Here is a 12,282-nt window from a genome sequence, read left to right as displayed (position 1 = left end):
CCAGCAGGCCCAGGGCAGTGAATGTCCTCTCTGAAGCCCCTCCAGAGCTGTATCCAGTTCTGGGCTCTCACGGCAAGGGAGACACTGAGGGGCTGGAGCATGTCCAGGGAAGGGAATGGAGCTGGGAAGGGTCTGGAGCCACCAGGAGGGAGGGAGCTGAAGGGTCTCATCCTGGGGAAAAAGAGGTTCAGGGGGACCTTCTCCCTCTCTATAACTCCCTGGCAGGAGTGCGGAGCCTGGGGGAGTCAGGCTCTTCTCCCAGGGAACAAAGGACAGGACAAGAGAAAATGGCCACAAGGGACATTCAGATTGGACCTCAGAAAGAATTTCTCCATGAAAAGGGTGGTTAAACATTGGAAGGGCCTGCTCGGAAAGGTGTCGGAGTCCCCATTCCTGGAGGTGCTCAGGGTACTACTGGATGTGGCACTCAGTGCTCTGGGCTATGTGACAACATGGGAGTTGGTCAGTGGCTGAACTCGTTGATCTTGGAGGTCTTTTCCAACCTAAACGTTCCCGTGAATCTGTGATTCTGTGGGAGACCTGCTCTGAGGCAAGTAGGGAGTCCAGGTTCCTGTTCCTCCTGGGAGATGGATCCAGCCTGTGGTGCCTCCCAGCCAAGGCAGCTTCCTTGACTCACTCCCAGGCTGACATTGTGGAAGTCCACCCGGAGCAGAGAGGACCCTGTGTCCCCACACACACAGCACCAGGGCTGGCAGCTTGGGGTCCCTCACTACCCTCCCAGTCCCTGAGCTGCCAACACAAAGGGACTCTTTCTTTGTCTTCTTCTCCCTTTTATTGTCCTTCCTGGGTCATGTTCTCTGCCCTTCTGCTTCTTCCCTGGCGAGCTGGCAGAGGCTGCCTCAAGCTCCAGTGCCCTCCATGATTAGCTGCTGCCAGGAAGGGAAGCACGACTGCAGCTTTAATTAAATGATAAGGGCAGAGCCCCGGAAGTGGGGAGATAAGTGCAGTGGTGTCTGCCACCACACTTGCCCAGGCTCTTTCTAATTAGCTTTGAGAAGCTCTAGAGAGGAGGATTAACCCCTGGAGGTAGGTAGGCTGTATGGAGTGGTGGGCTGCAGCAGATGGAGGCTACCATGACAATCCCAAGGAATGGGAAGCTGAAATTTTCCTGGAAGTGTGTGTGGGATGTGGGCTGGAGAAGACCACTCTGTGTGCTCCCCCAGCCCCATATACTGAGCAGCAGGAAGAGGTCAGGGAGGATTAGACCCCAGCCTTTCACAGGCTCAAACACAAAGCAAAGCTCAAGGATTAGCTGCTCAGGTTCCTTCTGTAAGAAGCATTTGCTGCTCTGACACACTCCATGGCTTGTGAGTGTTCCCAGCCCTGGGAGCAGGGCCAGGAGCACAGGTCTCAATGTGCCATGGGTCAAGTCTCCAGTCCCCTCCAGAAGCATGAGGTGTCTCAGTAATGCTCCGAGAGCTGGGAGCTTGTGGATATGGGGTAAGAGGAGCACTGTATGTCACCAACCCATAATGACATGGACCAATAGCTCTCCAGGACCTGGTGCCATTAGGGCCACCACCTGTCACTCACCCAGATGCAGCTGGAGAGTCAATTACACTGGAGGGCTGGGCAAGGGCATCTCAGTTGTGGCACTGTGTGTCACTGGGTCAGTGGATGGCCAGAGTTCTCAGCAGCACAGGTGACACTGCTCCTGGTGGCCTGGCCCCTTCTGGCCAGTACTCTGAGTGTGCCAGGTAGCCCTGGAACAGGCATTCCTGTGTCCCCAGGGAGCCTCTAACTGGAGACCCGGACAGGTCATCCCCACAGAGCCAGGCTGGGACCCCTGCCGGGAGGAATCCTGTGCACTGAAGGCATCCATCAGGGAAGGCAAGGTGGGAATGTGGAAGGAGCAATTGTGGAGGTATTTGGACAGCAGGAATGCGCATACAAGGCATGCATGAGCTGGCAGCCCCCGGGGAGAGCAGGTGGTGCTGCTCCCTGATGGTATTTACATAACCATCATTAGCCCTTGTAAGAGAAGCTCAAAAGCCAGGAGAGCCCTGTGTTCCCACCTGTCCCTTCTCCACCGGCAGGCAGGGAAGAGGGGCTCCACTGCCCCCTTCTTGTCAGGACCTTTGTGTGCTCCTAAAGGTGCCACAGGAGTTGTTACTTACCTGGGCTGGATGTTGCAGGAGCAAATAGTGAGGCTGAGGAGATGGTTTGGTTATTGCAGAGTTTGGTTTGCAGGACTCCTCAACCTTTCTGGTGATTATTTGTGCAATGTCTGTTGTCTGTAGGTGTCATGAGAAATTCTTGCTTGGCCAGAGGACAGTGTTTGGGTATTAATGGAATCAGGATTTCATTCTGGAACTGGATTTCTTTGTTTTCTATGTGGGTGAAGAGGATTGCCCAGCAACACTCATCATCCAATTTCAGTTTCAGTTGCTGCAAGTTTTAATTGCAAGGACCCAATTTTTCACAGTGGACATGTGCCACGTACAAAATATTTTGAAATGTGCCAGTGAAATCTGCCCAGATATTTCACTTCCAAAAGGAGGTAGGAAAGGAAATTGCTAGTTTTTCCTCATTAGGAAAACAACACCCCTAACCTCCATTCCCTTCTTTAGAGGAGCAATTCTCTGTGATCTCTTGACCCTTTCATTGTACCTTCCCCAGTTTCTGCAGCCTCTGGGGCAGAGTCTTATTGACAAAGCATTTTTTTCCTGAAAAGCCTGTTATATTTCCCAGGTGGTTCTGTCCTCTCTGTGGGACACACAAAGTGTGGGAGGCATAAAGGGACCCCAAGAAAAGTATTTCCCACCAGAGTGTAACTCTGTCTGCATCACAAGGCAGGCTTCTATGAAGCAAATTAAGATGACATGGACAATCCTAATTTTGGCATTTCCTAACCTTTGAACCTTGTAATCCTATTAAGGTACTTCTTAACATAATTATTCAGTAGTTTAATGTAGTAATTCTGCTTTTTATAGTCCAGTGAAGGCTGAAGCCCCACTGTGCCAGGGTAGAAGATCATGTAAGTGGCACCACAAACACAAAATCTATTATAGGAGGATTGAAATTGTTTTGCTGAGTATCAAAGGGATTGCAGTGAAGCTGGAGGGCAGATGTGGATTTTGGGAGTCCTGTGGGTACCACAGTGTGTTGCTGAGCCCTGTGAGCCCTTCCTGATCCCTCCAGGAACACGATCAGTGTCCAGAAACATCCATCTGGGTGCTCTGCCTGCCGTTGCTGTGGCGATGTGGCCACTGTCACACAGCTGCCTGTGGTGTAGCTGCAGCAGGGAGGTGGTTCCTGAAGCTGCAGCTCCTGCAAACACGGGAAGAACATGTCCTCTGGGAGCCCAGACTCAGGCCCTCACTGCTGACAAAGTGGTTCAGCACTACCTGTGCCGGTGATGCTGCGGCTGGTGGGTGCATCTGTCCACATTCGTTACGTGCCGGTTCTGCTGTGATACCCTTGGCAGGAGCTGGGAAGTCATTTGCCGTGGAGCTGCAGCTCGTGTGTGTGTTGTAATATACTCCAGAGGCCATGGTTTGATCCGTGTGCACATCTGGGGGCTGACAGGCCATTAACTTTGGAGCAAGCTGTCTGTGCTGGTGTGTAGCTACTATTGTTTAGCAAGAGGGGAGAGATGCTCAGTGCTGTAGGGTCTGGGGGAGATGGCTATGTGTGTTATATCTCCTGACTTCAGTGCCGAGGAGAGATCCGTCTGTGTGCTGGCACCAGCCTGAGGATGTCTCAGTATTTATTGTAAGAGCGAGTGTTGCTTGTTATTGCCCTGAGAGCTGTAGGTGTGGCGTGGAGCTGCAGTCACCACCTTTATGGGCAGTGGCGGGTCGGTCTCCGATACCAGGAGCCATCTGTCTGCGTGCTGTAGTGACGGTGTTAAGTTTGGAAAGCCATCTGTCTGGGTGTTGTAGTGCTAGAATTGGTCCCTGAAGCCGTCTGTCTGGGTGTTGTAGTGCTAGGAATGGTCCTGCAAACCGTCTGCATGGGTAGGGGGGAATGATGTTAGCTCAGACTAGGAAAAATAGGGGCTGACGTGGACTGCAGGGAGCTCTCCCCTTGTGCTTTCAGCTCCCAGTCTTTCTGTGCTCATTGATCTCTGGAGCATTGCTGTGGGAATGGGCAGCGGTCCAGCAGCCTCCCCCAAGGCCTGGAAAGTGGAATTGGTGTTGTGCTTGTGCTGCTCTGGAGATGGAGAGCTCTGGGCACATCCACGTGTGAGATAGGAATCAGGAGATATGCTGAGGAGCTATACGAGGCACCCTGTATCCAAAGGGTATCCAGCCATGTCCAGGGGGGCATCAGGCCCAGCGTCACCAGCCAGGCAAGGGAGGGGATTGTCCTGCTCTGCTCTGCACTGGGGCAGCCTCACCTTGAGTTCTGGGGACAGTTTTGGGCACCAAAGTGTCAGAAAGCTGTTAGAGAGGGACACAAGGATGGTGAAGGGTCTGGAGGGGCCATACAAGGAGTGGCTGAGGTCACTTGGCTTGTTCAGCTGGAGGACACTGAGGTCAGACCTCACCGGGGTCTGCAACTTCTTCACAAAGGGCAGGTCTGATCTCTGCTCTGTGTGACCAGGGACAGGACCCAAGGGAATGGCCTGAAGTTATGTCAGGGTGGGGTTAGGTTGGATATTACAAAAAGGTTCTTCCCCAGAGGGTGGTTGGGCACTGAACAGGCTCCCCAGGACAGTGGGCCCAGCCCCAAGGCTGCCAGAGCTCCAGGAGTGTTTGGATGATCCTGTCAGGGACATGGTGAGATTGTTGGGTGTCCTGGGCAGGGTTCAGAGCTGTACTTGAGGACCCTTGGCATCCCTTCCATCTCAGAATATTCTATGATTTCCTGCTGGGATAATGCACTGACTGTCCCCACCTCATTTGGGGACCATGAAGGAGGACCTTTGTCTGAGCCTTGCAAAGGAGATCATGGCCCCACAGCCACCTACTGCACAGCTCCCCTCTCCCAAAAGCACTTGAAAGGGGAAGATATGCTGGGAAGGAGCCATTGGGCTCCTGATAACCAAAGGAAGCTGAGCCAGGTAGGACTGAGCTGCTGAGTATCTCCTGGTGCCAGTGTGTGGGGACTCCTCCAGGCTATTGGGTCTGGCATGGAGAGGGGTAAATAAAGGAGTGGGATAATGCAGGACATTCATTCCAGCAGTGTTGGGATGCACAGGCATGTGGGGTGGGGTGGGATGGGATGGGATAGAGTAGGGTAGGGTAGGGTAGGGTAGGGTAGGGTAGGGTAGGGTAGGGTAGGGTAGGGTAGGGTAGGGTAGAGGAGGAGAGGAGAGGAGAGGAGAGGAGAGGAGAGGAGAGGAGAGGAGAGGAGAGGAGAGGAGAGGAGAGGAGAGGAGAGGAGAGGAGAGGAGAGGAGAGGAGAGGAGAGGAGAGGAGAGGAGAGGAATGTGGCTGCTGGTGTAAGGAATGGGGTGTTGGGACACAATCCAACGAGCTGTATGCTAGGGTGTAGTGAGGAGGGAGTAGAACAGAAGCAGTGGTGCCTGGAGGAAGCTCCGCAGGGGAGTGGTATCTGGAGGGAACAGTGCTGTAAAACATGGTACCTGGAGGAAATGGCACCACTGGAGCAGCAGTGCCTGGAGGGAAGACAGCAGCGGTGGGAGGCAATACCTGAAGGGAGCAGCAGCACAGAACATGGCACCTGGAGGACGTGGCACCATGGGGAACCAGCACCTGTAGGCAGCAGCGCCGTGGGGGAACGGCGCTTCCCGGGAATGGCGCTGCAGGGAGAATGGCACCTGTAGGGAGCAACACCACGGGAAAGTGGCACCTTCAGCAGGTGCGCCGTGGGGGACAGTACCTGTGGGGGAGAGCGCTGGAGGGGGCCGTACCTGTAGGGAGTGGCGCTGCAGGGGAGTGGCACCTGTAGGGAACATTGGCACAGGAGAACGGGATCCAGCAGCAGCACCACCATGGGCAGTGGGGCCTGTGGGGAGCAGCACTCTGGGGAGCAGTGCCTGGAGGGAGCGATGGCACAGGAGAACAACACCAGCAAGGGGAGTAAGAAAATGGTGCCCACTGCCCGGAGCTGTGCTGTAGGAAGGGAGTTGTTGGAAAGAACAGCACCAGAGAGGCTGTTCCCATTGCACGGGGAGGGAGGGCAGTGCTGCTGGGATGTGATGTCATGGAAGGTCACACCATAAGGGATGTGCCAGAGTGGTCTGTAGAGCCCTGTAGAGTGGCTTGGAGAAAGGGTGTTTCCAGGTGTCCACAGCAGGGCATTGAGATGGCAAAGCTGCCTTCTTCAGCTGCCTCCTTGCCTGCCTGAAAGACAGACCTTTGAATGGAACGCCTTGGACATTTGAAAGGAACATCTTGCACCTCAGTTTGTACTGTGGGCCATTCTCCATCCCTTACCCACAAGGGTAGCAGAGGTGAAGGGCTTTTGGGCTCTGCTTTTGGGGTAGGTGGTTGAAATTAGTGGCTGATGTTCTCCCCAGATAAGGAAGGTGACACTTTCTGATCTAACACTTTGGGAAAAACATCCTGCTTTGCCTCTGAGCTGCTCTCCTCACACTCTCATTCTGCATTTCTCCATGCCACTGAACCTCTTCAGTCCCTCCTAGCATGTTGTGCTTCCCTCCTCCTCTTTGTAGGCTTCTCTGCACCCTCTGCCTTGCTCTGCTTTGTCCCAGCCCCACTGCCTCCCCTTCCAGAGCTGCTCCCCCACATCCCCTCACCTGCAAGGTCTGGCCTCTTGTGCTGCATCAATCCTGCTCACCCAGACAGTGTTGCTGGCTGACACAAATGGTAGACAAGGGAGAACCAAACCAGGCTGTGGATGTTGCAGATGGTGGCATAAAAAATGTGCTTGGGGCTGGCTCTCAGCCTCTGCTTGAAGCTACCTGGCTTGGAGTGGGTGAAGGAACCTCTGCACGGCTCCTGCAGGAGAGGGAAGCGCTTGCTTTTGTCTCATCCCTGACAGTGCTCCAGTTCACTGCTGAAATCCCTCACTAAGAGCAATAATGTCATTAGAGGAGCCCTTTTGAGTGGCTGCAACAAGATGTGTTCCTGCTCTGGGTGGGGATAGAGAGAGAGAGGAATAATTAGCAGCAACATCGATATGTGCCTCTTCCCGGAGGAGACAACCTGGCACAGTCTCCTTCACAAAGAGCAGGGGTGCCCTGAATGGCAGGAGATGGGCACAGCCACTCCAGCATTGAGAGCAGTGCCACAGCTCTGGAGAGCCTCCCCTCCTCCAGTCAGAGCGAGGGCCCAGGGTGCATCCTGCTGTCTAACCCCAACCGTGCCCCATTTTCATCCGAAAAAATCAAAGGCATCCCACTTTTCCTAGCCTTGATTCATCCCTAAGCAATGTGCTGAGGAGAGCACCAGGAGGCACCCAGTGGCACCATGAGGCATCTGACAAGGGGATGCCAGAGAAATGCAAAGCAAAGAGGGGATCCGGAAGGCTGTGAGGGCTGTGAATGTCCAACCAACCACACAGCCCTCCTGGCTGGGGAGTGCAGCCTTCTGACATGGAACGAGGATAACACAGGATGGGCCAGCCCTCGGAGCAGGCAAAGCTCAGGAAAACACGGCAGCTGCACAGGCATAGCTTTACTTTGAGTAGTCAGGATGCTGTGATGCTGGAGAGGGCATGGCCATCCTCTTCATCACCTGGGAACTTTGAGGGGTTTCAGGGGTTCAGAGGCACAAAACTGCATTTCTGGGATGGAGAAGGGATCTGGAATCCCAAGTACCCTTTGTACGGTAAAGTGGGCACCTCGCCACCCCGCAGAGCATCCGCAGTCAGCACTTTGTAGGCAAAATTTCCACCAAAGAAAGATTTCTGCTTGTCAGCGATGGCACAACAGAGTGTGAAGCACCAGCATGTACTGAGAATTAGGCCATAGGGTCATGTTTGCCCTAAATCTCAGCTATTCAGGAATTGCCCCCTGCTCTGTTCCTGGGCTCTCAAAGCAGAGCGAGTTGTGCTTATGGCACATAATAGTCCCTCCAGCAGCTCTGGTGCCAACATCACACTGCAAACGAGGGGACAACGCTGGAAAAAGGCTTTAGTGCCAAAAACAGACAATGGGAAAACCAGAATAAAAGACCCTGAACACAGCGTTCCTGCTTGATCCTGCCATTTCTAAGCTGCTGTTGGCACAAGGAAATCACCAGAGCTTTGTTCACTGCAGAGGTAGATTTTATTTCGGTCCTGCCAGTCCCTTCCTTGGACTCGGCAAAGCACCTGCCAGAGGAAGAAGAGATGGCACCCATCCACTCCCTGCCCTGGGAGCCCAAGGCATCTTTAGAAGGGGAAATGATGTGCAGTACGAAAGCTGGTGAGAAAGAGATGGCAACATTTCCTCTTGGACAGAAGTGAAAGACAATGTAACGCATCCTCAAACTGACCAAGATGTTGTGTTGTCCTGACAGGAGGACCTGATGGATCATCTTAGACTGAGGCTCTGTTCTCTGCTTTGACTTGCATAGAGATGAAAACAAAGCTGTTGTGCCTCTGGTTTCATATCTTGCTTTCCAGCTGTAGCTGGGAGAGAGAGAAATGAGGCAGCTCCATGGGAAATAGGACACTTGGTCTGTGGCCAGCCCTGAGAATGACCTCAAAGACATACATTGGCAAGCTGTGCTCTCGTGCTGCCCTGTGCTGGTGCCTTGTCCCCTGTGATGCTTTGAGCTCCTGCTTTTGTCCCCGCAGTGTGAGCATGGCTGTCCCCTACCCTCAAGGTCGTTGTTCTGTTGGTGGTGTGTGAGCATGTTGGCACATCCTGCTGGGCTGTATCTGTATGTGTGTGTGTGTTGTGGTGGGATGCACAGCCCCAGTCCCTCTGCACACCTGTGCTTGGGGTGCCACAAGCCAGGTGGGTTCAAGCTTTGCCTCAGGATCACGTGTGAGGCCAGTGGGCTCCAGGGAGACTTGGGATAAGGCTGGAGAGATTAGTGAGAGATGAGCAGTGGTGTCCAAGCAGCCTCAAGGAGGCTGGAGCAGGGCCAGAAGAGGCCAAGGGACTCCTGAGACAGCAGGGACCAGGGGGTTGCTCTGGGACTCGGTGCAGTGTGATGGGGAGGGCTGACAGAGGATCAGGGGTCCAGGAAGATCCTGTGGGGGGGTGTGGAGGTGGGGCTGTGCATTGATGTGACCCTCTCGTCCTTTTTCTGCTCCTCATTAGAGTCCCCTGAGCGGAGCAGGCTGTGAAGGGGGTCTGCGCTGAGGTATGTCCGTATGGCTTCTGCCAGGATATCACAGCTTCCATGTGTGCCAGGGGACGGGATGAGGCGGCTCCCAGCATGGGGGTCAGGGCCCCCTCAGGAACCAGGGGAAAATCTGGGGTGCCTCAGACCCCAGAGGACCTGAGAATTTGGGATACAGGCACTGGGGGTTGTTCTAGGGCAAGATATGCTCACACCTTGGTTTGCTGCTAACTTTGCCCCTTCTTTCATGCCCTTGTCACTTGTGACTCTTGTTAAGCATTCCCAGCATTGTATGGAACTTTCTGCAGAGCCCATCCCTGCATCCCAGGGTTGCCTGTGTGTGAAAGCTGTGCCAGGGTGACATGGAGACATCTGTGTCTGAGAGTCCCGAACTGGTAGCAGGAGGAGCCTGGTGCTCTGATTTGCTTCTTCCCAGGGCTGAGGGAATACCAGTAGGTCTTTCCTTTTCTTGGGAAGAGGGAATTGTGTGTACCAGTGTGTAACTGGTGGGAAGGGGGCTGCCCTGCACATCTCGGGTCCCAGAGCTCCCAAGCATCTCCCTCTATCAGTCTTCGTCACTGTAGAGTGAGCTCCTGGGTGGAGAGATGGAGAGGACTTTTGGGAACTGCAAGGGACATCTGCTGAACAGCCTCCCCTTTCACTTGAGCATCAGCACCAGGCTTGATCTGCCCTCAGGTGCTTGTGGTAGCAGGCAGTGATGTGTCCCAGGCAGCAGCAGGGTACTGTGTTGTGTCCCAAACTGGGGTAGAAGTCAAGGAATGGCTTCTGTCTGGAATGGATATTGGAGGGACACACCTCTGCATGGAAATGCCAAGTTTTGACTTCTGAAAACTTGAAACAGCTACTCCCTGTCAAGGACACATGGCCAAGGCTCAAGAAGATCTTGTAGTGCCTGGGGTTGGTATGTGAGGACACCAGACCGTGAACTGGTGTAACTGGTGATCCTGTGTTTGTTGGGAGCAGGGAGCTATTGGTGCCCTCACATACCAGGCTCTCTCAGGGACAGATGTTTGGTGCACAGAGACGCTTGGGGACAAGGTCTCATGGGCATGTCCAGCCTCTCTGGGGGTGGACATGGGTTTGCCCATGTGTGCTTTGCTGTGCTCAAGGATTTCAGACTCCACAGGAGATCAGAAGATGCCCGAGGACTTCTGTCTGGGCTTGTGGCTCCTGCTGATGTGTGCCTGGGGAGTCTGGCAGGTGGCCTGGCATTACTGATGTGAGCAGGGCAGGGCTGCCCAAGGATCCTGCTCAGGAAACACGGTTGTGCTTCTGGTTCTGAAGACCCAAGCTGTGTTTAGGGCAGTTCCGTCTCTTCATAGTGAAGCTGCCAGTGGTGCCCAAAGGTGCTGGACCAAGGGAGTTCCCGGAGTCTTGCAGGGTCCAGGTGGTGGGATCACAGGCCTGGTGGCAGCGTGTCCCCTGCTGTGCAAATCCAGGCTGTGAAGCACCTCCTGTGCAATCCTTGTCTCCAAGGTGGTGGGCTTGGTGAGCTCTTCTCTGTGCTCTGCCTCCCATTTCTCTGCACAGACTTGCTGCAGGGAGGTCTTTTGTGCAGGAGGAGCTGAGATTGTGACCTTGGATGGGAGTCTTGAGTTCCCTTCCCAGCTCTGCTTCACTCCCTGGGTGTCTGTGGGTCCAGCTCCCTTGGGTGTCTGTGGGTCCAGCTGTCCCCTCCCATTGCTGGAGGGTGAGGCTAGGACAGAGACAACCAGTCTCTGCTGCTCATCCCTGTGCTCCATCCTCGCATCCCAAGCTGGTGGTACCCAGGTGTATAACGATGCTCTCCATTGCTTCTCCGCAGATCTCCGGCCTCTGCCCGATGTAGCCATGACTGGGACCTGTACCCGGGAGTGCACAGAGTTTGGCCACTCCGATACCTGCTGGATGCCCGGCCAGTCCTCCCCCAGCCGCAGGCCCAAGAACGCCCTCAAACTCTCCACTTTTGTGCCTTACCAAGACAGAGGGAGTCAAGAGCAAGTCGGGAATGGCAGCCCCAGACTCTCAGAAGAGCGCAGCACCAAAATGGCCAACCTCCGCCTGCTCCCCACGTACAGTGCCTTCTCCAATAGTAGCCATGAGCCCTGCAAGGACTCTCCCATGGAGGAAATTCCTCTCACCCAGACCTCGGACTTCCAGCCAGCCACCACCCCCTCGTCCCAGACCACCAAGAGGGAGATCTACCTGTGAGGCTGGGCATGAGGGGCAGGGAGCAGCCGCGCTTCTGAGGCCAGTTCCAGAGGAACATTTTAACCTTCAATGCTTTATGGCTCCAGCCGCTTCTCCAGGCAGTGGGTTCTGCGGAGAGCAGGGCAGGGCGAGGCAGGGATGAGAGGAGCGCCTTTTTAACCCGCTGTTTCCTGGGGCTGGGGGTGGGTGGGAAGGCTGAAAAGCATCCGAAACCCAATTTCCAAGCACTTGTGGGTGCATGTCTCCGAACTGCTGCGTCGCCGGGGAGGGCTGGGCAGGCTCCAGGTGCGGAGGGCACGGCTGGGGAGAAGGGCTTACGTACCAAAGGTCCACGCAGAGCTGGTGGAGTTCCTGGGGCATAGGAGGAGGGGTGTCCCCGCACACGGGGAGTGAGCTGCCTGTCTCTTTGCTGTAGACTCCTGTAAATATGAAATCTTAGGAATGACATTCAAGTCCTGCCTGATTGAAACTTTTTATTGTCCTTGAAACAAAAAGACATTTAAACAAAAAACAAACAAAACAAAAAAAAAACACAGAAAAAAAAGAGGAAAAACAAAAAAAAAAAAAAAAGAAAAGAAAAACAAACCACAGGGAGCAAGTTCCAGCTTTGAATGGTTTGCTGCGTGGAAGAGCCCCTGGGAGCGCAGCGTCCGGCCCACACTCATGTTCTATATTGTAAATAGAGATGTGACCAGTTCCTGAAACAGCAGCTGGGGAGCTGGAGGAGAGGGGCAGCATCCTAGCTGGACTGTAGGGACTTTGCTATTTTTCAGCCTGGATCTCTTTCTGAACGTTGTCACTGTGCCCACAAGCTGCAGGGTCCCTAGGGACTGCCCGGTGCCATAGGTGGGGTCTGCTTTTGGGGGGTGGGTGGGTTCCCTGTTGGTGGCCCTGCACCTGG

The 12,282-nt window shown here is 54.3% G+C and overlaps 1 protein-coding gene across 8 annotated transcripts in view; it reads left to right on the top strand.

Annotated features, from left to right (window-relative positions):
• Nucleotides 1-11,962, top strand: part of PCDH1 (protocadherin 1) — a 55,826-nt gene extending 43,864 nt beyond the window's left edge. For 7 of the 8 annotated variants that reach the window (XM_071570641.1, XM_071570640.1, XM_071570644.1 and 4 more), the window contains exon 5: nucleotides 10,996-11,962. In XM_071570641.1, the coding sequence (XP_071426742.1) occupies nucleotides 10,996-11,381 (386 nt within the window). In that variant the 3' untranslated portion in view covers nucleotides 11,382-11,962. Of the gene's footprint in view, nucleotides 1-9,148; nucleotides 9,192-10,995 lie in introns of all 8 variants that reach the window. The other variant, XM_071570643.1, reaches the window with a different exon arrangement.
• The last annotated feature ends 320 nt before the right edge of the window (nucleotides 11,963-12,282 follow it).

Source organism: Pithys albifrons, chromosome 15 (assembly GCF_047495875.1).
Source record: "Pithys albifrons albifrons isolate INPA30051 chromosome 15, PitAlb_v1, whole genome shotgun sequence".
NCBI classification, from domain to species: Eukaryota; Metazoa; Chordata; class Aves; order Passeriformes; family Thamnophilidae; genus Pithys; species Pithys albifrons.
Note: the sequence above shows the minus strand (reverse complement) of the source record. Positions and strands in the feature narration are given on the sequence as shown.